Genomic DNA, 25034 nt, shown 5'->3' with positions numbered 1-25034 from the left:
ATCACGTAAACTTGGCAGTATCTATTGATGTTTATATTCACATATATTGGCAGTATGTATTGATATTTAATGAGTAATTAGTAGTAAGAGTATATTCTATATAAAAATGCTATTTTAAGAAACTAAAGAACCCTTTTCAGGATACTCATAGGAGTACAAAGTATTTGGCATATTTTAAAAAACTGTTTTAAATAAAATTAGAGCTGTAACTTAATTCTCCTCCACCCAAGTGATTTTCTTTGGAGAATTACTTTTTAGTAACTGTATCAGTCGGCTTTTATTAGGTTAATCTACATAACAAACAGTCCCCAACTTGGCTTAGACATCCACAAAGATTTATTTATCACTTAGGTTACATGTACGCTGCAGTAGCTGCAGTTTGGTTTTAGGTTCTGCTCCATATGCCCTTATCACTCCAGAATCTAAGGTGAAAGGGCACCCCTTCTCGGGGACATGTATTCTCATGGCAAAGAGAGAAAAGGAGGAAAACCGGTCAAAAGGTACAATAGCTGTTAAAGCTTCCAGTCAGATGTGGTACATGTCACAACCACACACATGCCCTTGGCTGAAACAAGTCATATAATAAAGTCTGATGTCAATGGGGGAGGGATGTAAACACTTCCCTCAGAAGAAACTGCAAATATTATGGCTTTGAGCAGGGATATAAAGTCCTTTGGAATAAGAATGAAATTGTCTACAGTTAACTTTCATCTTTGAAGTGGTTCTATAAACATGAGTAGAAAAAGTTAGAAAGAGACTAAGGAGCACTAAGAGGTATTATATTTCATACATATATATGGCCTAACTTTTGCATGTAACAAACCACCAGCAAACTTAGTAGCTTACAACCACTATTTATGAGTTGGTAGGTCCTCTGGGCTGGGCTTGACTGATTTTGGCTAGGCTTGCTTTGTGCATCTGGGGTCAGCTAGAGGCTTGACTGGAGCCCACATGGTCTAGGATGGTCTATGAGTTTTCTGCGGTTGCTATAATCAAGTACCATAACCTGGGTGGCTTTCCAGCATCTGGTGGCTCCAGGCATTCCTTGGCTTGTGGCCGCATCATTCCAATCTTTGCCTCTGTTGTCATATCACCTCCCCGTCTTCTCTGTGTGTTTTCTTCCGGGTGTTGATCTCAGAACTCCCTGTGCCCCTCTCATAAGTTTCATGTGATTCCATTTGGGGCCCACCCAGATAATCTAGGATAAGCACTATCTTTCAAGATCCTTTATTTAATTAATTCTTTTGCTATATGCAGTGTTAGTCACAGGTTTCAGGATTAGGACATGGAGGTATCTTTTTGGGGGGCTATATATTCAGCCCACTATAAATGGTATCATTCATGCGTTTGGTATTTGTTACCCATCTGTTAGCTGGGGATGATTGAGTCCTGTCACCAAGCAGGATAGCCTAGGTTTGGCAGTGCCAGAGATCCAAGAGGGAAAGTAGGAATATGCAAGGCCTCCTGAGGATGGTCTGCAGTGTTCTCTCATCCAAAGCAAGTCCCAAGACCACCCCAGAGTCAAGGGGCAGAAAAATAGACTGTGCCTCTGCATGGGAGGAGCAGCAAAGTCCTTAAAAACAGCATAGGTATAGGTAGGGGTGGAGGACTTTGGCTATTTTTGTACTCTACCACTTATTCTATATTTTTTAAAATATAAACTTGAAGATTTGTGGTAAAGTATCTGATGCTATGTTAGAAATTAAATTTTTTTTTTTTGCAATACGCGGGCCTCTCACTGTTGTGGCCTCTCCCGTTGTGGAGCACAGGCTCTGGACACGCAGGCTCAGCGGCCATGGCTCACGGGCCCAGCTGCTCTGCGGCATGTGGGATCTTCCCAGACCAGGGCACGAACCCGTGTCCCCTGCATCGGCAGGCGGACTCTCAACTACTGCGCCACCAGGGCAGCCCAGAAATTAAATTCTAATAACTCTTAGTGCCCTTATTGATGATCATGTTACCAGCTATTACTTTTCTAGTTTCATATTATTTGATTATTCCAGTTGAAGAAGTATCATGTATTTACATGATTTACATTTTGACTTCCTGTTTCTCTGCTTGTATACAACATCTACAGACCCTTTGGGTCGTTCCACTTCATTCTCTGATGTTTCTAGCTCCTGGTTCATTGTTAGTTAATCTCTCCAGTACTGTTTCTGTTACAGTTATTGGCAATTTTACTATCCATCTGTAGAAACTTCCATTTCTCTGGCCTCTCAATTCTTGATCTTATTTTCTTCCAATGTTCTTTGTATCTACCCCACTTACTCCTATCGTTACCAGTGACTGTACACCTTCATAGTCTCAGTTGAAAGCATCCCATCCTCCAACCACTGCCTTCTATCTTTTCAGCTCATTCCCTTTAGGACTCAAACTTCAATAATAATTCACCCACCAGGATTTACAACCTACCACTTTTTCTTGACTCACACCACCTTCATCTTCGCACTTCTCCTCTGCAGCTTATATTATGTGATCCATGATTATAAATCTGTCCCTTGCATCTTTTACCCTGAACTCCTTTGCCCCCTCCCTCCACTGCATTCACCTAGAAAATTCCCATTTGTTGTTAAACCAACTCTCCACCTACTCCGTGCCTGCACCTCAGATGCTGAAGGCAACTTGAGAAATATGCACACCACGCTTACTGGTCTCACTTTGAATTCATAACCACTAAACTAAAGTGAACCTTTAGTTGTGTGTTTCTAAAACCTGACTGCACAGAATAATAACTGGTAGAGCATTTAAAATTATTGATGCCTTGCTCCCAGACCCCCAAATTACGATTTAATTGTACTGGGCATTGGAATTTTTCAAAGTTCCTCTGTTAATTCTAACATGTAGCAAGTTTGGAGACCATCACCCAACTCTGCTGACCCTCCCATTTTCGTGATGACTATCATTTCTTCTCTCTTGAAACTCCTAACACTACCTTTTCCTTTTCTGACTCTTTAATGATAACCTGCTCCTTATTACAGTGAGAAAATAGAAGAAATCCAAAGAGAACCTCTGCATGTTTCATTTCCACATCTCGCTGCATGTGTGCTCATTTATCCCTCTTCCTCCTGTTAGTGTGGATAAGCTTGTCCATACTCCTGACCAAGGTCATCACCTCCACTTGTGCCCTAGAATCCACCTCTATGGCCTTTCAAGAGCAGCCCTCCAGAAAATGTCCCCTGTATTAGAGTTCTCCAAAAAACAGAACCAATAGGATATATGTCTATATATGGAAATAAATTTATTTTAAAGAGTTGGTTTACTCAATTGTTGGGGACTGGCAAGGCCAAAATCTGCTGGGCTGGCCAGTGCGCTGGAGACACAGGAACAGCTGATGTTGCAGCTTGACTCTGAAAGCATCTGAAGCAGAATTCCCTCTTCCTCAGGGAGACCTCGGCATTTTTCTCTTAATCCTTCGACAGGTCAGAAGAAGCCGACCCACACTGTGGAGGGTACTCTGCTTCACTCAAAGGCTACTGATTAAACGTTAATCGCATTTAAAAAAATACCTTCACAGCGAGATCTAGACTGGTATTTGAAACTGGGTACCATGGCCTAGCCAAGTTGACACATAAAATTAACCATCACATCCTCTCTCTGCTGCATTATTTTTACTTATTTGAAGATAAACTTAAGTTTTTCTCTGTCTAGATCATTCTCATCGGAATATAAACCTCCCGAAATACCTCTTATTGTTAATGAAAGAAGCCTCCTTTGTCCCTTCCCCATATCTATCCAGTTTCCTCCCCATTTTATGGCTCTCTTTTACAGCAAGAAATCTCTAGAAGGGTTGCCTTTACCCACTGTCTTGGTTCATCTCCTCCTATTCCCTCCTGAACCTGTTCCAGTTTAGATCTTATCACTACAACCCCACTAATACTATGCTTGTTCAGGTCTCCAGTGACCTCCCATTTCCAAATCTTGTGGCCAATTCTCAGATCTCCTCTGTCTTGACCTGTCAGCAACAGATTTGACACGTCTGTTTATTCCATTCTCCTTGAAACACCTTTTCAGTGAGGTTACCGTGTCCCCAGCACATAGAACAGTGCCCAGTACATAGTATGTGCTCATATTTGTTGAACGAATGAACGTTAACAACAAAAGCAATGAGCAGTATATTGTGTCATTCATCCAAGACCCTTAAAATACGCACATACAAATCAGTCCAATATTATCTTAAGTGTAATGGCAACACCACCCACTCCTTTACATCTCTGCTTGTTTCACTGGTGGCTCTTTCCTGTCTCCTTTGTTGGTTTCACCTCGTCTTTGCAACCTCCTCGTGCTAAAAGTGTCCCAAAGTCTTTGGACCCGTCCCCTTCTCCATCGACATTTACTCTCTCGTCAGCTCTACTCGAAGTGTGCTCCTAGGACGGCACATGAATATTGGCTGGAGCAACCAAAATGTCCATCAGCAGATGACTAGATAAGGAAGATGTGGTACATATATACAGTGGAATACTACTCAGCCATAGAAATCATAAAATAATGCCATTTGCAGCAATATGGATGGACCTAGAGATTATCATACTAAGTGAAGTAAGTCAGACAAAGACAAATATCATATGATATTACTTATATGTGGAATCTAAAATATGATACAAATGAACTTATTTATGAAACAGAAATAGACTCACGGACATAGAAAACAAGTTTATGGTTACCAAAGGGGAAAGGGGATGGGGGAGATAAATTGGGAGTTTGGGATTAGCAGATACAAACTAATATAAATAAAATAGATAAACAACAAGGTCCTACTGTATAGCACAGGGAACTATATTCAATATCCTGTAATAAACCATAATGGAAAAGAATATAGAAAAGAATATATATATATATGTATAACTGAATCACTTTACTGTATACCAGAAACTAATACAACATTGTAAATCGACTATACTTCAATAAATTAAAAACAAAGCAAAACAAAAAAAACATTGGCTTGGAGCTTAGTAGAAATGCATGTTCTCAGGCTCCACCCCAGACCTGAATCAGAATCTCTAGGAATGGGGCCCTGGAATCTGTTTTAACAAGCTCTTCAGATGATTCTTAGGCACCCTAAAGTTTGAGAAGTACCACTTTAGGGAATTCCCTGATGGTCCAGTAGTTAGTACTCCACACTGTCACTGCTGAGGGCCTGGGTTCAATCCCTGGTCAGGGAACTATCATCCCACAAGCCACACAGCACAGCCAAAAAATAAATTTAAAAAAACCCAAAAAGCAATAACAAAAACCCCCAAAAACATGGCCCAAGAAGTACCGCTTTCGATGACTCATTCTCATGGCTTTAACTGAGAACATAGATGCTCTTAGTCAAGACCTTTTCCTTGAAATCTAGATTACAACCCCATTCTTCCAGGTCCTCTGGCCAAAAAACTTGGAGTCATCCTTGATTCTCTCTTTCTCACATTTAGTCCTTTAGCTAATTCCATTGCTTCTGCCTTTTGTGCTCATCCTGGTCCAAGCCTCTACCATCTATACCCACCTGGATTATCATAAGAGCATCCTAACTGGTCTCCCTGCTATTCTAGTCTGCACAGCAGCCAGGGTGATCCCTTCACATTCTAAGTCAGATGATGTCACGGCTTATAACAAACCCTCCAATACTCCTCTAGTTAGAAACCAAAGTTCTTACAAAGGCCTGTAAGACCCTACCGTATTTGCCACCCCTGACACCGCCCACCCCCTGCCACCCACCCACCCACCCACACACACGCACGCACACACACGCACGCCACTCTGACCTGTTCTCTTACCACTCTTCTCCATCACTTCGCTTTGTGTCACACCAGCCTCCTTGTTATGCCTCAGCCACACCAAGCGTACTCCTGCCTCAAGGCCTTTGCACTTGCAGTTTCCTCTGCCTAGATTCTCCTCCCCTACATACATACAGGGCATGGCTCAATCCTGCATTTCCTTCACGTCCTAATTGCTCATCCCCCATCTCACTGGCACCCCATCCATATCACTTCATATCCACAGCACTTATTACCTGACATAGGATGCATCTTATTTATGCATTTATATATCGCCTGTCTTCCATACTAGAATGTCAGCTCCAAGAGGTCAAGGATTTGGTTTTGTTCACTACTGTGCCCCTAACACATAGAACAGGGCCTGGTACAGAGTATGTGCTCACATATTTGTTCAATGAATGAATGTTAACAACAAAAGCAATAAGCAGTATGTGATGTGATTTATTCAAGACCCTTAAAATATGCACATATAAGTCAGTCCAATATTATTTTTATCTTAAAAGTAATAAAATAGCAATACCAGATGGAGCCTGTTTTTATATTCTTATTACCAGAGTAGGATGCTTTTGCTAACTAAATTAATTCTTCCTTCTGGAAAGAAAGATGTGAAATCATGTTTACCGAACTCCTGTTGCATTCCAGCCCTGAGCTAAGTGCTCACTACAACTCTTTTGGATGGTGGTCTTAGCCATATTTTGGAAGTGAGGACAGTGGTATCACCATCAAACTCTTCCTCACTCTTTGTATCAGCAGTTGAGATCTTCCTATTCTCCTCTTTCTCTTACCATGCCCAAGTGCAAATAATTCTGCTTTAGGCAGCCTGCCTTAGATGTGTACATGCATCTTATTATCTTGTCTCTCCCTTATCCTTTTTGTTCATTTATCTCAAGAGAATCACTTTTTTTCTCTTTCCTGATTCTATTTTGTGAAACTAGAATACTCTGTTCATAGCAGATATGTGTGAAAGTAATTCTAGTGGCGGAAAAAGAAATCTATACATTTTGAAGTAGGATTGGCATTATCAGGAGTCACTGTCACCAAATTTGAAACCCTTTAAGACCTGAGACACAGTCACAATCTCTATTGAAATTTCTGTGTTTTGTTTTATCTCTAAGCTGTTTTCCGAGAATATGGATTTGAGGTTAAAAAAAAAAAAAAACAACCAAAAAAAAAACCCTGTATTTTTAGAAACTACTAGAACTGTTTGTTATATTTCTCACTCCCTTTGTAGTATTCTAGCCAAGATGTGAATTAATTTAGAAATGTAATTACCACCAATGACATTGTTTCTTTGGAGGCAGTGCTTTGTGAGTTGCAAATGGCTAATTTAAAATAAACTTTTTGGAAGTAGAGTCTATCTGAAGACTAAGAGCTATCTATGTTCAATATATACATTATTATGACTTTTACCTCGCTTTCGTATTTGACACTTCATTGGTTGAAATGATGACAGTAAATGTAAACTACTCCAGTTTTTAATGAACCAGATGAACCTTGTGGTTGAAATGTAGAGTGTAATTACAGTGTTTTGATTTTTCTGTTTGTTTCTTGTCTCTGCCCATGGTAGCTTTTAGTCTCGTTTGTATCTTAACAGTAGTTGTGTTTGGAGCATATTCTATATCCTTAATTTAATAAGAATTCAAATCCTATGAAATTAAAAAGACAGAAATGCATGGATTTAAAAGCAGGCTAAGTCTGTCTCTGATATGCTGTAAAAACCAATGATATCAATGCCAGGTGGGGCCTGGATTGGATGAGGTGGGAAGGGAAAATGGAGCAGGTAACGTTTCAGAGCTTGGGGGAAGACAATTTTCATATTAGTAGTAGTTTCTTTTTTTTTAGTTGAAATACAGTTGATTTACAATATTGTGTATGTACAGTAAAGTGATTTAGTTATACATATATATATTTTTTTCAGATTCTTTCCCATTATAGGTTATTATAAGATATTGAATATAGTTCCCTGTGCTATAAATACAACTGTAAATCATTGTTGTTTATCAATTTTATATATAGTGGTGTGTATATGTTAACCCCAAACTCCTAGTTTATCTCCTGCCCCTTCCCCTTTGGTAACCATAAATTTGTTTTCTATGTATGTGAGTTCGTTTCTGTTTTGTAAATAAATTCATTTGTATTTTTTTTTAGATTCCACATATAAGTGATATCATGTATTTGACTTTCTCTGTCTGACTTACTTTGCTTAGTATGATAATCTCTAAGTCCATCCACATTGCTGCAAATGGCAATATTTCATTCTTTTTTATGGTTGAGTAGTATTCCATGGTGTATATACGTGTGTGTGTGTATATACAGGCACCACATCTTCTTTATCCACTCATCTGTTGATAGACACTTAGATTGCTTCCAAGTCTTAGCTATTGTAAATAGTGCTGCTATGAACGTTGGGGTGCATGTATCTTTTTGAATTAGTTTTCATCTTTTCCAGATATATACTCAGGAGTGGCATCACTGGATCATGCGGTAGCTCTATTTTTGTTTTTTTGAGGAAACTCCATACTGTTTTCCATAGTGGCTGCACCAGTTATATTCCCACCAACAGTGTAGGAGGGTTCCTTTTTCTCCACACCCTCTCCAGCATTTATTATTTGTAGACTTTTTGATGATAGTAATTCTGACCAATGATACCTCACTGTAGTTTTGATTTGCATTTCTCTAATAATTAGTGATGTTGAGCATCTTTTCATGTGCCTTTTGGCCATCTGTATGTCTTCTTTGGAGAAATACCGATTTAGGTCTTCTGCCCATTTTTTGATTGGGTTGTTTTTTTCTTTGATATTGAGCTATATGAGCTGTTTGTATATTTTGGAAATTAATCCCTTGTCAGTCTCATCGTTGGCAAATATTTTCTCCCAGTCAGTTGTCTTTTTGTTTTGTTTATGGTTTCCTTTGTTGTGCAAAAGCTTTTAAGTTTGATTAGCCCTCATTTGTTTATTTTTTATTTCATTTCTTTTGCCTTGGGAGACTGATCTAAGAAAATATTGCTATGATTTATGTCAGAGAATGTTTTGCCTATGTTCTCTTCTAGGAGTTTTATGGTGTCATGTCTTATATTTAAGTCTTTAAACCATTTTGAGTTTACTTTTGTATATAGTGTGAGGGAGTGTTCTAACTTCACTGATTTACATGAGGCTATCCGCCTTTCTCAGCACCACTTTCTGAAGAGACTGACTGTTCTCCATTGTATATTCTTGCCTGCTTTGTTGAAGATTAATTGACCATGGGTGTGTGGGTTTATGTCTGGCCTCTCTACTCTGTTCCATTGAGCTGTGTTTGGTTTTATGCCAGTACCATACTGTTTTGATTACAGTAGCTTTGTAGTGTTGGCCGAAGTCTGGGAGGGTTATGCCTCCAGCTTTGTTCTTTTTCCTCAGGATTGCTTTGGTAATTCTGGGTTGTTTGTGGTTCCATATAAATTTTAGGATTATTTGTTCTAGTTCTGTGAAAAATGTCATAGGTAATTTGATAGGATCACATTAAATCTGTAGATTGCTTTGGGTACTATGGCTGTTTTAACAATATTCTTCCAATCCAAGAGATGGGATATCTTTCCATTTTACTTTCTCTTTCTGATATTTCATTATTAGTGTAAAGAAATGCAACAGACTTCTGTATATTAATCTTGTATCCTGCTACCTTCCTGAATTCATTTATTAGTTCTCATAGTGTTGGTGTGGAGTGTTTAGGGTTTTCTGTATAGAGTATCATGTCATCTGCATATAATGACAATTTTACCTCGTCCTTCTAATTTGCATACCTTTTATTTCTTTCTCCTGTCTGATTGCTGTGGCTAGGGCTTCCAGTACTATTTGAATAGAACTGATGAGAGAGGGCATCCATGTCTTGTTTCAGAATCTAGCAGGAAGGCTTTCAGCTTTTCACTGTTGAGTATTATAATGGCTGTGGGTTTGTCGTAAATGGCTTTTATTATGTTGAGATACGTTCCCTCTCTACCCACTTTGGTGAAAGTTTTTATCATGAATGGATGTTGAATTTATCAAATGCTTTTTCTGCATCAGTTGAGATGACCATGTGGTTTTTGTCTTTTGCTGATATGGTCTGTCACATTGATTGATTTGCATATGTTGAATAATCCTTGTGACCCTGGAATGAATCCAACTTGATCATGGTGCATAATCCTTATTATGTGCTGGATTCAGTTTGCTAATATTTTGTTGAGGATTTTCGCATCTATATTCATCAAAGATATTGGCCTGTAATTTTCTTTTTTTGTAGTGTCTGTCTGGTTTTGGTATCAGAGTGATGGTGGCTTCATAGAATGACTTTGGGAGTGTTCCTTCCTCTTCAGTCTTTTGGAAGAGTTTGAGAAGGATAGGTGTAAGTTCTTTATATGTTTGGTAGAATTCCCCAGTGAAGCCATCCATTCCTGGAGTTTTGTTTGCAGGGAGTTTTTTTAAAAGTTACAGATTCTATTTCACTTCTAGTGATTGGCCTGTTCATATTATCTATTTCTATTTGACTCAGTTTTGGCAGGCGGTATGTTTCTTGATATTTGTCCATTTCTTCTAGGTTGTCCAATTTGTTCACATATAACTTCATAGTATTTTCTTTTGATTTTTCGTATTTCTGTGGTATCGGTTGTTATATTTCCTCTTTCATTTTTTATTTATTTTTAAAATTTATTCATTTTTCTTCTTGGTGAGCCTGGCTAGAGGTTTGTCAATTTTGTTTGTCCTTTCAAAAAGCAAGCTCTGGTTTTATTGATTTTTTTCTTTTTCTTTTTTTTCTTTTTTGGATCTCTAGTTTATTTATTTCCTCTTTGATCTTTATTCTTTCCTTCCTTCTGCTCATTTTGGGTTTTGTTTGTTCTTTTTCTGATTCTTTTAATTGGTAGTTTAAGTTGTTTATTTGAGATTTTTCTTGTTTTTTGAGGAAGGCTTGTATTACTATGAACTTTCCTCTTAGAACTGCTTTTGCTGCATCCCATAGGTTTTGTATGGTTGTGTTTTCATTGTTGTTTGTCTCGAGGTATTTTCTGATTTCCCCCTTGATTTTATTGTTGACCCATTGGTTTTTTTAGTAGCATATTGTTTAGTTTCCATGTAATCATTTTTTTTCTCATTTTTCTTTCTGTGGTTGATTTCTAGTTTCAGACCATTGTGGTCAGAAAAAAATGCTTGAAATAATTTCTATCCTTTTAAATTTGTCCTAGTATGTGGTCTGTCCTAGAGAATGTTCCATGCATGCTTGAAAAGAATGTGCATTCTGGGTTTTTTGGATGTAGTGTCCTGTAGATATCAATGAAGTTCAACTATTCTATTGTGTGATTTAGGATCTCTGTTGCCTTATTGGTTTTCTTTCTGGAAGATCTCTCCATTGATGTCAGTGGAGTGTTAAATTCTCCTACTGTTATTGTATTCCCCTCAGTTTCTCCCTTTATGTCTGTTAGTATTTGTTTTATGTATTTAGGTGCTCCTATATTGGGTGCATATATGTTAACCAGTGTAGTATCCTCTTCTTGTATTGATCCTTTTATCATTATATAGTGTCCTTCTTTATCTTTCTTTATGGCCTTTGTTTTAAAGTCTATTTTGTCCAATATGAGTATTGCAACCCTTGCTTTCTTGTCGTTTCCATTTGCATGAAATATCTTTTTCCATCTCCTCACTTTAAATCTATGTATGTCTTTCACCCTAAAGTGGGTCTCTTGTAGGCAGCATATTTTAGGTTCTTGTTTTTTTTTTTTTTTTTTTTTTGCGGTACACAGGCCTCTCACTGTTGTGGCCTCTCCCGTTGCGGAGCACAGGCTCCAGACGTGCAGGCTCAGTGGCCATGGCTCACGGGCCCAGACACTCCGCGGCATGTGGGATCTTCCCGGACCGGGGCACGAACCCGTGTCCCCTGCATCAGCAGGCAGACTCTCAACCACTGCGCCACCAGGGAAGCCCCATCTTGGTTTTTTTTTAATCCAATCTTCCACTCTATGTCTTTTGATCAGAGCATTTAGTCCATTGATGTTTAAAGTAATTATTGATAAGCATGTATTTATTGCCCCTTTAAACCTTGTTTTGCAGTTCATTGTGTAGTTCTTCTTTGTTCCTTTCTTCTTTTTGTTTTTCTTTTGTGATTTGATGGTTTTCTTTTGTATTATGTTTAAGTTCCTTTCTTTTTGTTTTTTGTGAATCTATTGTATGTTTTTGATTTGTGGTTACCCTGGTTTTCAAGTATGTTAACCCATAACTGTTTCTACCTTCTTTAGACTCATAGTCATATAAGTTCAGATACATTCTAAAATATCTACATTTTTTATGCCCCTCCCCCACGTTTTGTGATTTTGATGTCCTATTTTACATCTTCATGTTTACTTTTTGTTGTTGTTCATTTTAGTTATAACTGCTTTGATAAAAATTTTCTTACTGGCTTATTTAAGTGATCTTCAATCTTTTTATATATTTGCCTCTTCTATTGTGTTTTTCCCTTTCCTATAGATTCTTGCTTCTTTTCTACTTAGAGAAGACCCTACAATATTTCTTTTAGATTAGGTTTAGTATTGCTATCTTCTTTTAGTTTTTGCTTGTCTGAGAAGTTCTTAGTTTCTCCTTCTATTCTAAAGGATAATCTTCCTGTGTAGAGCATCCTAGGTTGCAGGTTTTTCCCTTTCAGGACTTTGAATGTATAATGCTACTCCCTTCTGGCCTGCAACATTTCTGCAGAGAAATCAGCTGATAACCTTATGGGGGTTCCCTTGTACTGACTCTTTGTTTTTCTCTTGCTGCCTCTAGAATCCTCTCTTTAACTTTTGCCATTTTAATTATGTTATGTCTCATTGTGGGTCTGTTTAAGTTCATCTTGTTTGGGACCCTCTGTACTTCCTGTACCTGGATATCTGTTTCCTTCTTAGGTTTGGGAAGTTTTCAGCCATAAATTCTTCAGATACATTTTTGATCCTCGTTTCTCTCTCTTCTCCTTCTGGAACCCCTATTGTATGTATGTTGGCATGCTTTGTACTATCCAGTAGATCTTGTATGTTCCTTTAATTTTTTCTTTTTTTTTTTTTTTTTACATTGGTCTTCCTGTCTGCTGTTCTGATTGGGTGATTTCTATTATTTATCTTCCAGATCACTTATTTGTTCTTCTGCATTATTTGGTCTGCTGTTCATTGCCTTTAGCTTGGTGTTTATCTTGGCAATTGAGTTGTCTAATTTTGATTGGTTCCTCTTTATAGTTTCTAGTTCCTTGTTACTGTGACCTGCATTTCTATAGATAAATTTTCTTAATTCCTTCAGCATTTTTATTACCTCATTTTTGAACTTGGGATCTGGTAGACTGGAATTGTCTTTTTCATTGTTTATTCTTTCAGGGGGTTTCTCCAGTTCTTTTAATTGGGAGTAGTTTCTCTGCTTTTTCATTTTACTTTAAATTTCTCTGACTCTATGAATTCAGGAGAAAGTTATCTACTGTTGTCTTGAAGGGCTTTTTTTATGTGCGAGTGTTCTTGTGTAGACTGTGTGAGTCCAGTATTTTTGATATAAGGGCTGTTTTTAGTATGGATGTCTGCCACGTCTTTCCTCAGAGTGTGCTGGCTGTTGTCCCCTTGGTATGGGGTGTGTTCGGTGTTGTGGTGACCAGAGCCTGCACTGGATGTTGGGTGGGGCCTCCTCTCTGCTATGTGGTTGTCACAGCCCTGTCATGGGCAGGGTCAGCTCCCCAGTTGTTGTAGTAGAAGCCCCTAGATCTAGTTCTAAGCTGTGATGTGAGATAGGTGGGACTGGAGTGCTCCCGCTGGGAAAGGAGGCACTGTATATTCCTCCCCAGGGGCTTTCCACTGCAGACATGCAATTCTGTGAGGATTCTGTGACACCACCCACCACCTGGTGTGCTTGCCCACAAAGTCCACCACTGCTGGTGTGCCCCCTGGACCTTCCCCCACTGTAGGAGCACTGATAATTGACTGGGATGTCAGCCCCACCTCTGGTGTGTGCCTGCTGCCAAAGCCCACTGCCACCAGAGCATGCTGATAATGGGGCTTGTGTGGTGGACCTGTGCTCCATCTTGCGCACACCAACAGTGGCATCCCCGACCACACTCCAGGCCCCTCGGGCTGCCTCTGTGCAGCCAAACTGAGTCCCCTCCCTGGGTCTGTCCACTGAAGCTTATGTTTCAAGACCCAGCCACTGTGCACACCAGGAGGCACATGTCTCGGGCTAGGAAGTGGGACAGCATGGCAGCCCTCAGAGCTGGTCCCTTTCTATGCTGCCTACCAGCAAGCCAGAACCTACACACTCCTCCCGAGCAAAGTCCAGGCCTCTCTAACTCTCTCTCTGTCCTGGCAGACCTCCCAGCAGGGGAAGGAGGTTCCCAGGGTGAGAGAACTTTTCCTCCTTCACAGGTCCCTCCCAGGGGCACAGGTCTCATCCCAATTCCTCCTTCCTTTTTGATTTTTCCCTTTTGTACTACTTGGTTACATGGGGATCCTTCTTGCAGCTTTGATCTTGTGCCAGCTTTCAGTTGGTATTCTCTGAGAATTCTTCCACATGTAGATGTATTTTTGATGTGTTTGTGGGAAGAGGTGAGCTCCACATCCTTCTACTCTGCCATCTTGATCTCCCCTCACATTAACAGTTTCTTTAGGACCACAAAAACTTTGTATCCTCCAAGCTACATGTTGCAGTCTGGGCACTCATCTCATTTCTCCCCTTTTTTCCCTCTTTTTACTGCCTCCTTTTGTTTTTGTTTTTGTTTTACCCCCTTATCTCTTGTCACTTTTATCCTATAAAGAAAGAAGTGAGGACAGGGAGAAGATAAAGAGGAAGAGAAAGATCCTTTTATTATTAGAATTCCTTCTTAACTCCATGCAACTAGATTTTGCTCATTATTTTAATCCCTAGACAGTTACAACAGAAAGACAATGTTTTGTCTCTATAGTTTTCATCAATAAATGTTTCAGTAGAGAAATATAAGATGTTTCCAAATTAAAGGACAAAACTTAAGGGGACTTCCCTCGAGGTCCAGTGGTTAAGACTCTGAGCTTCCAATGCAGGGGGCGCGGGTTCAATCCCTGGTTGGGGAACTAAGATCCCATGTGCCGTGCAGCACAGCCAAAAAAAAAGAAAATAGGGACTTTTGTTCTCATTTCTATATGATAGGCAAAAATCATATGGGAACACGATATTGTTTGTTTCTTATGTCTCAAGGAGCAGGGGTGTGGTGGAGGAAACTTGAAAGGCAAATTGAAGATCAAGAGGGATTTGAGGAGAAAAGTTAAGTCTTCTTCAGCTTATATATTTTAAATAATTTCTTCTGAATTTATTTTTAGCCTTTTAGAGTTTTCTTTAACTTCAAAAAGTATTTTCTTTTAAAAAAAAAAGGTATTTTCAATTTCTTATCCTATGAGAATCTTTTCCCAAAAAACTCTTATCGATGGGTCCAAGAAACAAATTGAATAAAAATAGAGTTCTCCAAAAGATCAGGTCGGAGCTCAAGAGCATTACAGAATAGAATTTGGAAGCTACTGGCATAAAGTTGTGAAAGTAAGCAAAAGTGGGACTGAAGACATGGTGGGTTCTCAACGAGAGTTTGATCTGAAATGAGCTGAAAGGATTTAGAAAATGCCTTTGTGTGTGTGTGTGAATCGTGTGAGGGGAAGGTTGGGAAGTCTTAACTTACGTTAACTTGCTCTTGATCTCTTATTTATCAGATCCAGGTGATCGAGAATGACAGAGCCACCAGAGGGGGACAGGTTTATACCACCAACACCAGAGGCCAGATCCCTCCCCTGGTCACTACAGATTGTGTGATACAAGACCAAGGTATTTCTTTTCAGTTACGGTTTTGACTGAGGTCTTAGTATTTCTCACATTTTTTAAGCAAATACATTGATACCCTTCAATAATGCTGTCACTGATGGGCAACCCCTTTATAGCTGGTTAACAGGAACTAATTTGCCATTAATCAAGTAAAGAGAAGGTACTGTCGTCTGAGTTCTACTGTATTCTCTGCTTGTAAAAATCTAGAGAGTTTCTGGCGAGATAGAGTGCAATGTATCAATTTAAGAAAAGTTTAAATTTTAATTTATGTGTTTAAAATTGTTCATGCCCTACTTTGGTTTAATTTATTTACTACAGTGGAAACCTGGCAGGATGACATGAGCAGAGCAGTAGGGGATTGAATACTTGAGTCAGCAGAACTGGTTCTAGTCCCAATGACATTTTTTTCAGCAGGTCCTTTAACATTTGGGGTTCTGGTTTCCTACTTTTAAACTGGGGTGAGGAGAGGCTGAGCTCTGTCTCTACTGACTCTGTCCCATGTCTGCTATCAGTTTATATATCTGTCAGGCCTCGTGCAGGTTTGATCTTTCTGGGAATATATTATTCTGTTATTTATGGCAAGTTAAAATATAGCCTGATGAGATGTGGCCGTCTCAGATTCTGAATAAACCCTTTTAATGGGTCATATACTCAATCCTGGAAATATAACATTGGTATACAGACAATCGTGTTGTCTCATCTCAAAGTTGTCAAGCCACCAGTTTCCCGATGGGGCTCCCCTCTCTTCAGTCCATCCTCTGTGCTGCCTTCGGCACTGTCCTCATAGGGCAGGCAGCACGGTGAGGCAGAAAGAGCTCCGATTGGGAGCCTCACACGCCTGCACGCAAATCCAGGGTCTCTTCCTTAGTGTCCTGAGCTCTGCTTATCCCACCTCTCTGAACCTTAGTGTCGCCCTCTGTAAGATGTTAGGACTAAGACCTGCCCTGCAGGGGCAATGTACGGGTTAGAGATGACTCATGTATGCATGTGTGCACACGTATGTATGTTTATATGTATATAGGGGCTTGACGTGTAGAAGGGTTGATGTAAATCACAGGTGATGTTACTGTTATAGGTATTAATATTAAAACACACTTCAGATTACTTCATTTGCTATTCTAAAAATAATTTGTTCCTGACTACTTACAGAATCCATCCAAACTTGTCAAAGGAATTCACATTTGTTAAGCACTTAGGACCTGGTATATAATAGGTTGGGCTCTATGAAACTACTGATTTTTTTTCTATTATTGTTGACCTACAAAAATGGCAATTTCATTTCAACCTAATAGTAAGTGTTACATTCATGTTTTTAATATTTATTTATTTATTTAATATTTTAGTTTGAGGCACTTTACAGACCTAAAGAATATTCCTTACCAGCCTCATCTCTCATCTGTTTCTTCCTCTGCATCCCCCTCAGCCATACCAAACTCATCCCCTTCCCCTCCTGTCTCTGATTCTCACTTTGTACTATTTTCTCTGCAACAGACTGGGGACTGTTTTTTGTTCACTGTTGTACCCCTAGAAATTCACCTGGTATCTAGAATATAATGGTTGCCCAACAACTGTATTTGGTATATATAAGTGTATTTGGTTGTCTCATCTCAAAGTTGTCAAGCCACCAGTTTCCCGATGGGGCTCCCAAATAACTGTATTTGGTATATATAAGTCTCACCTTTCTAGTTGGGAAATTCTTAGTTCTTCTAAACTCAATTTAATTTTTTCTTCGAAATCTCCTACAGTTTCTTCCCCCACAGTGCTTTGTATTCACTTCTTTCATAGCTCTTATTCCATTAAATTTTACTGTGCTTTGGGTCAGTCTTTCTCACGAGACTATGAGCTACTTAGGAGCAGGATCGTACTTGTTCATTCATTCATTCACTTATTCAGCAAATATTTATTCAGCACCTGTTACCAATGTAGTTAATATTTATTAAGTGCTTGCTATGCATTAAGATGGTCTTCTAAACACTTTATGTGGGTTAATTCACTTAATCCCCCCTATAACTTAATGAGATAAGCATAAATATCATTCTCATTTTACAGAATGTGAAACGGAGGCGCAGGATGCTTAGGTAGCTTATGCAAGATACACAGCTAATGGGAAGCAAAACTAGAATTTGAACCCCAGCATTCTGATGCTAGAGCCCATGCTCTTAACCACTCACCTACTGCCTCTATTCAGAAATAAAAGCCACAGTTCTATCCTTAAATGGGTGTACAATCTGGCAGGGAAAAAGAGATAACTTAGTGTTAATTAAACTGTTATAATAGCAGGATAAAAGGAATATTGCTGTGGGAACTTAAATGTCAGGTAACTAACCCAGCCTGTCCTGCTAGAGTGGGGACAACTAAGCTGAGTCTCAAGTGAGCAGGTGTAAGCCAGAACAAAGGTGGAGACGTCGGGAGAGGAAAAGGTTGCCCGGCCGCGGAGTGGATGTGCTAAGGTTTGGCAGTGGGAGAGAGTGTACGTGTTAAGGAGCACCGTGTGCAGAGTTTTTTGTTTTTTGTTTTATTTTTGAACGTAGAGGAGATTTTATTATTGTGGTTAAATACACAAAATAAAATTTGCTGTGTTAATACTTTTTTAAACTAATTAATTAATTTATTTATGGCTGTGTTGGGTCTTCGTTTCTGTGCGAGGACTTTCTCTAGTTGCGGCAAGCGGGGGCCACTCTTCATTGCGGTGCGCGGGCCTCTCACTATCGTGGCCTCTCTTATTGCAGAGCACAGGCTCCAGACGCACAGGCTCAGTAATTGTGGCGCACAGGCTTAGTTGCTCCACTGCATATGGGATCTTCCCAGGCCAGGGCTCGAACCCGTGTCCCCTGCATTGGCAGGCAGATTCTCAACCACTGCGCCACCAGGGAAGCCTGCTGTGTTAATAATTTGTAAGTGTACAATTCAGTGACATTAATTACATTCACAGTGTTGTGCACCATCGTGATTATCCATTTCCAGAACGTTTTCATCAACCTGCACTGACACTCAGTACCCAATAAACAATCACTGCCCACTCCTCCACTCCGCCAGCCCCTGGTATCTCGTATTCTACTTTCTGTCTCTATGAATTGGCCTGGTCTAGGTGCCTCACATAAATGGATTCATACAATATTTGTCCTTCTGTGTCTGGCTTATTTCACTTAGCATAATATTTTCGAAGTTCGTCCATGTTGTAGCATGTATCAGAATTTCATTCCTTTTTAGGGTTGAATGATATTCACTTTTATGTATATGCTGCATTTTGTTTATCCATTTATCTTTTTTTTTCTTTTTTTCTTTTTGCGGTACGCGGGCCTCTCACTGTTGTGGCCTCTCCCGTTGCGGAGCACAGGCTCTGGATGTGCAGGCTCAGCGGCCATGGCTCACAGGCCCAGCCGCTCCGCGGCATGTGGGATCTTCCCGGACTGGGACACGAACCCGTGTCCCCTGCATCGGCAGGCGGACTCCCAACCACTGTGCCACCAGGGAAGCCCTCCATTTATCTTTTGAAGGACATTTAGGTTGTTTCCATCTTTTGACTACAGTGAATAGCCATAGCTATGAACATTAGTATACAGGTATCTCTTTGAGTTCCTGCTTTCAGTTCTCTTGGGTGTATACCTAGGAGTGGAACTGCTGGGTCATATGGTACATGTAGGGAAAGAGTATGAGGAAGAAGCAGAAAGAGAAGGAAAGACTAGGATGGCAGGGTCCAGATCATTATCATCTCTCCGTAGCCTGCAGCCCCACCCTTGGCAAAAAGAAAGAGCTGCCTGGCATGGAGGGAGCCCTGAAGTTGGCCCAGTCACATCCCATTTGCTGTAAAGCCCCTTCCTCTAGCCTGGGTTATTTGCTAATACTTATTAGTAGGCTTTTTTTTTAATTGAAGTATAGTTGATTTACAATATCATGTTAGTTTCAACTGTACAGCAGAATGATTCAGTTTTATATAGATTCTTTTTCAGATTCTTTTCCTTTATAGGTTATTACAAAATATTGAGTGGAGTTCCCTGTGCTATGCAGTAGGTCCTTGCTGATTATCTATTTTATACATAGTAGTGTGTATATGTTAGTCCCAACCTCCTAATTTATCCCTCCCCCACCCTCCTTTCCCCTTTGGTAACCATAAGCTTCTTTTCTATGTCCGTGTAAGTCTCTTTCTGTTTTGGAAATAAGTTCATTTCTGTCTTTTTTTTTTTTTTTAGATTCCACATGTAAGTGATATCATATATCACATGATATTTGTCTTTGTCTGGTTTACTTCACTTAGTATGATAATCTCTAGGTCCATCCATGTTGCTGCAAATGGCATTATTTCATTCTTTTTTATGGCTGAGTAATATTCCATTGTATAAATACAGCACATCTTTACCCATTCATCTGTCGATGGACATTTAGGTTGCTTCCATGTCTTGACTATTGTAAATAGTGCTGCAGTGAACACTGGGGTGCACGTATCTTTTCAAATTATGGTTTTCTCCGGATATATCCCCAGGAGTGGAATTGCAGGATCATATGGTAGCTCTATTTTTAGTTTTTTGAGGAACCTGCATACTGTTCTCCATAGTGGCTGCACCAATTTACATTCCCACCAACAGTGTAGGAGGGTTTCCCTTCTCTCCACACCCTCTCCAGCATTTATTATTTGTAGACTTTTTGATGATGGCCATTCTGACTGATGTGAGATGATACCTCATTGTAGTTTTGATTTGCATTTCTCTAATAACTAGGGATGTTAAGCATCTTTTCATGTACCATTTGGCTATCTGTAGGTCTTTGGAGAAATCTCCATTGAGATCTTCTGCCCATTTTTTTGATTGGGTTGTTTGTTTGCTTGTTTTTGATATTGAACTGCATGAGCTGTTTGTATATTTTGGAGATTAATCCCTTGTTGGTCACATCATTTGCAAATATATTTTCTCCCATTCTATAGATTGTCTTTTCATCTTGTTGATGGTTTCCTTTGCTGCGCAAAAGCTTTTAAGTTCAATTGGCTCCCATTTGTTTATTTTTGTTTTTATTTCCATTACTCTAGGAGACGGATTGAAAAAGATATTGCTGCAATTTATGTCAAAGAGGGTTCTGCCTGTGTTTTCCTCTAGGAGATTTATAGTATTCGGTCTTACATTTAGGTCTTTAACCCATTTTGAGTTTATTTTTGTGTATGGTGTTAGAGAATGTTCTAATTTCATTCTTTTACATGTAGCTGCCCAGGTTTCCCAGCACCGCTTATTGAAGAGACTGTTTTTTCTCCAATGTATATTCTTGCCTCCTTTGTCGTAGATTAATTGACCATAGGTGCGTGGGTTTATTTCTGGGCATTAGTAGACTTTTTAGGATGTAGCCCAAGGATCTCAGACACACACAGAAATTCACAGATATAAATAAAGTATAGAAACAGAAGGAACCTTGGACTTTGTTTAGTGTGCTCTCTCACTTTACAGACGTGAGGGCACTAAGGCCCAGAGAGGCTAAGTGATTCGCCCAGGGCCACACAGCTGATTAGTGGCAAAGCCAGTGAAGAGAAACACCTACTTCAAGAATATTACTCCTTTGCCTTTGGCTGCAGGATCTAATTTAAGACTCAACTTGTCCTTTGCTTCTGTGCTTCTGCCCATCCTACAAAACCCTGTTCAAGCACTGCATCCTTTGTGTAGTCACCTCTGATCCACATGGCAGACTCATTGCCTCCCTTGGGCCACTTCATAATCGATTTGCTCTTCTGTGATACTTACCAACCATGTTGTAATTATCTGTTTTATTATTATTCTCTTCTACCAGACCTTGAAGCCAGAAGCTTCATTCTGTCCTATCTCTAAGCTTCTAGCATGGGGATTGGCTTCATAAATATTTGTTGAATGAATAACTTGTTGAATGTTTTTAGTCAGATTATCCCATAAGTTTCTTTATTAAGCATATTAGGAATTTTGGCTCTTAATTACCAAGGTTGCTAAATTATCTACTGTAACCTTACCTTTCATGCCCCACTTCTGTATACTGGCTTAAAAAACAAATTCTTCATTGCTTTTTAAAAATTTATTCTTTGTGTGTATTATCTTGTTGTAACAAGTTTGTTTAGTCACCTTCACGAGCTCATTCATATGCATATTTCACTGTAAAAGATAAGTGTTTTAAAGATAACAAATACTCAATTTCAATATATTATTGGAAATGTTGAGTAGTGAAAATTGAGTGCAATGAAAAAATATACTTTAAAACATTCAAAAATTCTTATTTCCCACTATGTGTAATTTTGTGTGATGATGATAATGAGGAAGATTTTATCTAAGTTATATGAAATATGCAATAATAGGGGTTCAAGCATATTTACATTTACTACCTAATATTGGGTTGGCCAAAAAGTTCCTTCGGGTTTTTCTGTAACATCTTTTAGAAAAACCCGAACGAACTTTTTGGCCAACCTTCTATTCCGGTTGCCAAAACTCTTGTTTTACTCTGTGTTAGTATTCACCTGGATTCTTACAGCAGTGGACCCATCTGCCTGTCTCTGATCTTTTTTCCTGCTCCCAGAAACTATCCAGTACATTCTGAATAGATTAATTTTCTTCAGGTATTTATTTGATCATATTGCTAAAAAATGTCCCCTCATTGCCCCTGGGCAAACAAGATTGGTCTTAACTCCTCATCCAGGATTCAAGACCTGAACCCAGCTTATCTGGGGTGTTGTAGAGAATTGTGATAGGTTCTAATACCACTTTTGCCATTTACTAACCCTTTGATTAAGGTAAGTCCCTTAACCTCGCAGTGTCTCAGTTTTCTCCTCTGTAAAATCGGGTCACAGAGTATCAATCTCATAGGCGACTGTGAGGTGAAAGTGAATTTACACATAACAGCCTTAGAATAATGCCTAACCCATTGGCAATTATCGTTATTATTATTATCCTTTTTGTTAGTACCACGTTTCTCCCTTTCCTCTGCAGCAGAGCCCCCAAACTGGATTCAGCCTACAGTCATGTTAATTAATCATACAGAATAATTTGTTTCTATTTGAATTAGTTGCCATTATATAAAAATCAGAATATTTTATGTAAATATCCATATTTCTAGCTGGTCCCCCCAAAATGTAAAATGTGGCAGTAATAGATTGAAGATGAAAAGAAACTCAGCTTTCTTAGGTCCAGCCTTCCCCTCATTCTGGACCCACCTGTGCAGTGAAACATGGCCAGAGAAAGGCTCACAACCACACTGCAGCGTCTGTTTAAACTCAGAACCATGAACTTCCCAGCACATTGTCTTTCCCAGGTCCTTTCACTTTTCCACTCTCCTTAGTAACTGTTTCACAATCCCTTCTGAAACCAGTAACCTCCCATCCTTTCTTTCAGCTGCTCTTACTTCCTCCTTTCTGAGAAAAGGGCACAATCAGAAGAGAATTCTCACCATCACATCAACCCCCTGTTGTAATGTGTCCTCAGGCTCTGCCTTCCTGATTTGGCCATAAATGTGCTCTAGTTGTAAGCCAGCCTCTCCTGCTGTGCACTACTGAAGTGTATTGCTACCATAAGTTTCCCTTCTTTATTCTTATGTCATCAATATTTCCCCTTTTACACAAGTATTCCCATCTTTTAAAAAACCTCCTATCTTAAAAAAATTAAAATGTTCTCTTGATCCACTTCTTTTACCAGCTACCCCTCTTTTCTTTGCTCCCCTCCACAATAAAACTTGAAAGGACTATTGCCAATTGCTCGCCTGCCTTTCTCTCCTAAACTCACTCTAGGCAGCCCCACTACCGCACCCCCACTCCTCACTCCCCCATTCCACCAAAATTCTCTCTTCCGGGTCTCCACCACCCTCCACGTTGATAAATCCAGCGGTCATGTTGATCTGGGGGCACCACCTGGCACAGATGCTCCTGCCTTTTCCTTGATGTGCTTTCTTCACTTCACCTCCAAGACACCCAGACTCCCTTGTTTTTTCCCTTCTCAGTCTTTAGCTGATTTCTCCTTTTCCTCTGGCTTCTTTATGTTAAGAGGACCAAGGGCTCAGTCCTCGGTCGTCTTCTCTTCTCTGGCCACCGTGATTCCCTGGGTGGTTTTAATCTAGTTTTGTGGTTTCAAGTACCATCTATATGCTAAGAACTCCCAAATGTGTATCTCCAGCTCAGCTTTCAGCCCAACACCAAGACTCATGTATCTAATTGTTTACTCAGCATCACTGTTTGATTGCTTAATAGATTTCCCAAATGGACATGTCCAAACCCAGATTCCTGATCTCCACCCACACATCTGTTTAAAAAAAATAAAACAAAAAACCCGTTCCCTTCCTGCAGCCTTTCTCTTTTCTGTTGGTGGCAACTTCATGCTTCTGATTCTGATTCCTCAGGCCAAAAATTTTGGAGTCATCCCTAAACCTGTCCTTCTGTCATACCCCCCATCTTCACACCTCATACATCATGCCCATCAACAAGTAAGCCACTGTACCTTCAAAATATGTCCAGAATCTGCTGCTATCAGGCTGGTTCCTGCCGCCACCCTGTTTCTCACCTTGTTACTGCACAGCCTCCAAACTGGTCTTCCTGGTTCTCCTCCCTATTACAGTCCATCCTGAAAACCACAGGTAGAGTCAACCTAAGTCCGATCACAACACTTTTCTGCTCAAAGCTTGGCAGTGTCTCCGCATTTCATTCGGAGTACAAGCCAGAGGATTTAAAAATGGTATCAAGCATCTAGCTAATCTGGCTTATGTGACTTCTCTGAACTCCACAGCAGCTGCTGTGCCCAACTTACCCCACTGTCAGGCTCCTGACATTCCTCTACCAGGCCAGGCACGCCCTTGCCCCAGATACCTGCCAGATAAATCCCTTTCCACCTTGGAGTCTTTGCTCAAATGTTGCCTTGTGATGAAGACCAACTCTGTAACTATTTAAAATTGCAGTCTGCCTTCCACTATGGCACCCCTTAACCAGAAATGCTTTTTTCATAGCATTTATCATCTTCTAAGGTTCTATATAATTTACTCATTTATTGAGTTTAATACTTATTGTCTATGTCCTCTGCAAGAACATAAGCTCTGCAAGGAAGCACCTAGTCTAAAGCTTAGTAGACACTCAGTAAATAACTGATGTTCTTTTGCCAAAATATATTATAATTTAATTCAAAATTTATTTTAGTTAAGTTATTCTGGTGATTTAAAAATATTCTCCATGCCATGGATAGAGTTTTAATTCTCATGTATGCCTTGAAAAAAATATTTGGTCAGGAAACCTAATGTGTTTTTTAAATAGATTAGGGTGTTTAAAAAAATAATATTTCTATTATTTAGAATTTTCATTTCTAAATTGAATTTCAAGTTTAGAAAAAAAAACTCATAGTCAAATGGAATCATATTTGACAAAGTATAACTTGCTGATGTGAAATGGCATACAAATACTTACCTTTCCCATAGCAGATGTATTGATAGAAGAGGATGAAGAAGAAATTTTATTCTTATGTTTTGTACCTTTGCTTTATTTCTCCCATTGAATCTAAACACCTCTCAAGTCTCTGAGCGG

The 25034-nt window shown here is 39.5% G+C and overlaps 1 protein-coding gene across 2 annotated transcripts in view; it reads left to right on the top strand.

Annotated features, from left to right (window-relative positions):
* Positions 1-25034, top strand: part of SEC24D (SEC24 homolog D, COPII coat complex component) — a 111648-nt gene that overhangs the window by 18255 nt on the left and 68359 nt on the right. For both annotated transcript variants that reach the window (XM_060105365.1, XM_060105359.1), the window contains exon 7: positions 15433-15544. In XM_060105365.1, the coding sequence (XP_059961348.1) occupies positions 15433-15544 (112 nt within the window). The remainder of the gene's footprint in view (positions 1-15432; positions 15545-25034) is intronic.

Source organism: Mesoplodon densirostris, chromosome 1 (genome assembly GCF_025265405.1).
Source record: "Mesoplodon densirostris isolate mMesDen1 chromosome 1, mMesDen1 primary haplotype, whole genome shotgun sequence".
Taxonomy (NCBI): domain Eukaryota; kingdom Metazoa; phylum Chordata; class Mammalia; order Artiodactyla; family Ziphiidae; genus Mesoplodon; species Mesoplodon densirostris.
Note: the sequence above shows the minus strand (reverse complement) of the source record. Positions and strands in the feature narration are given on the sequence as shown.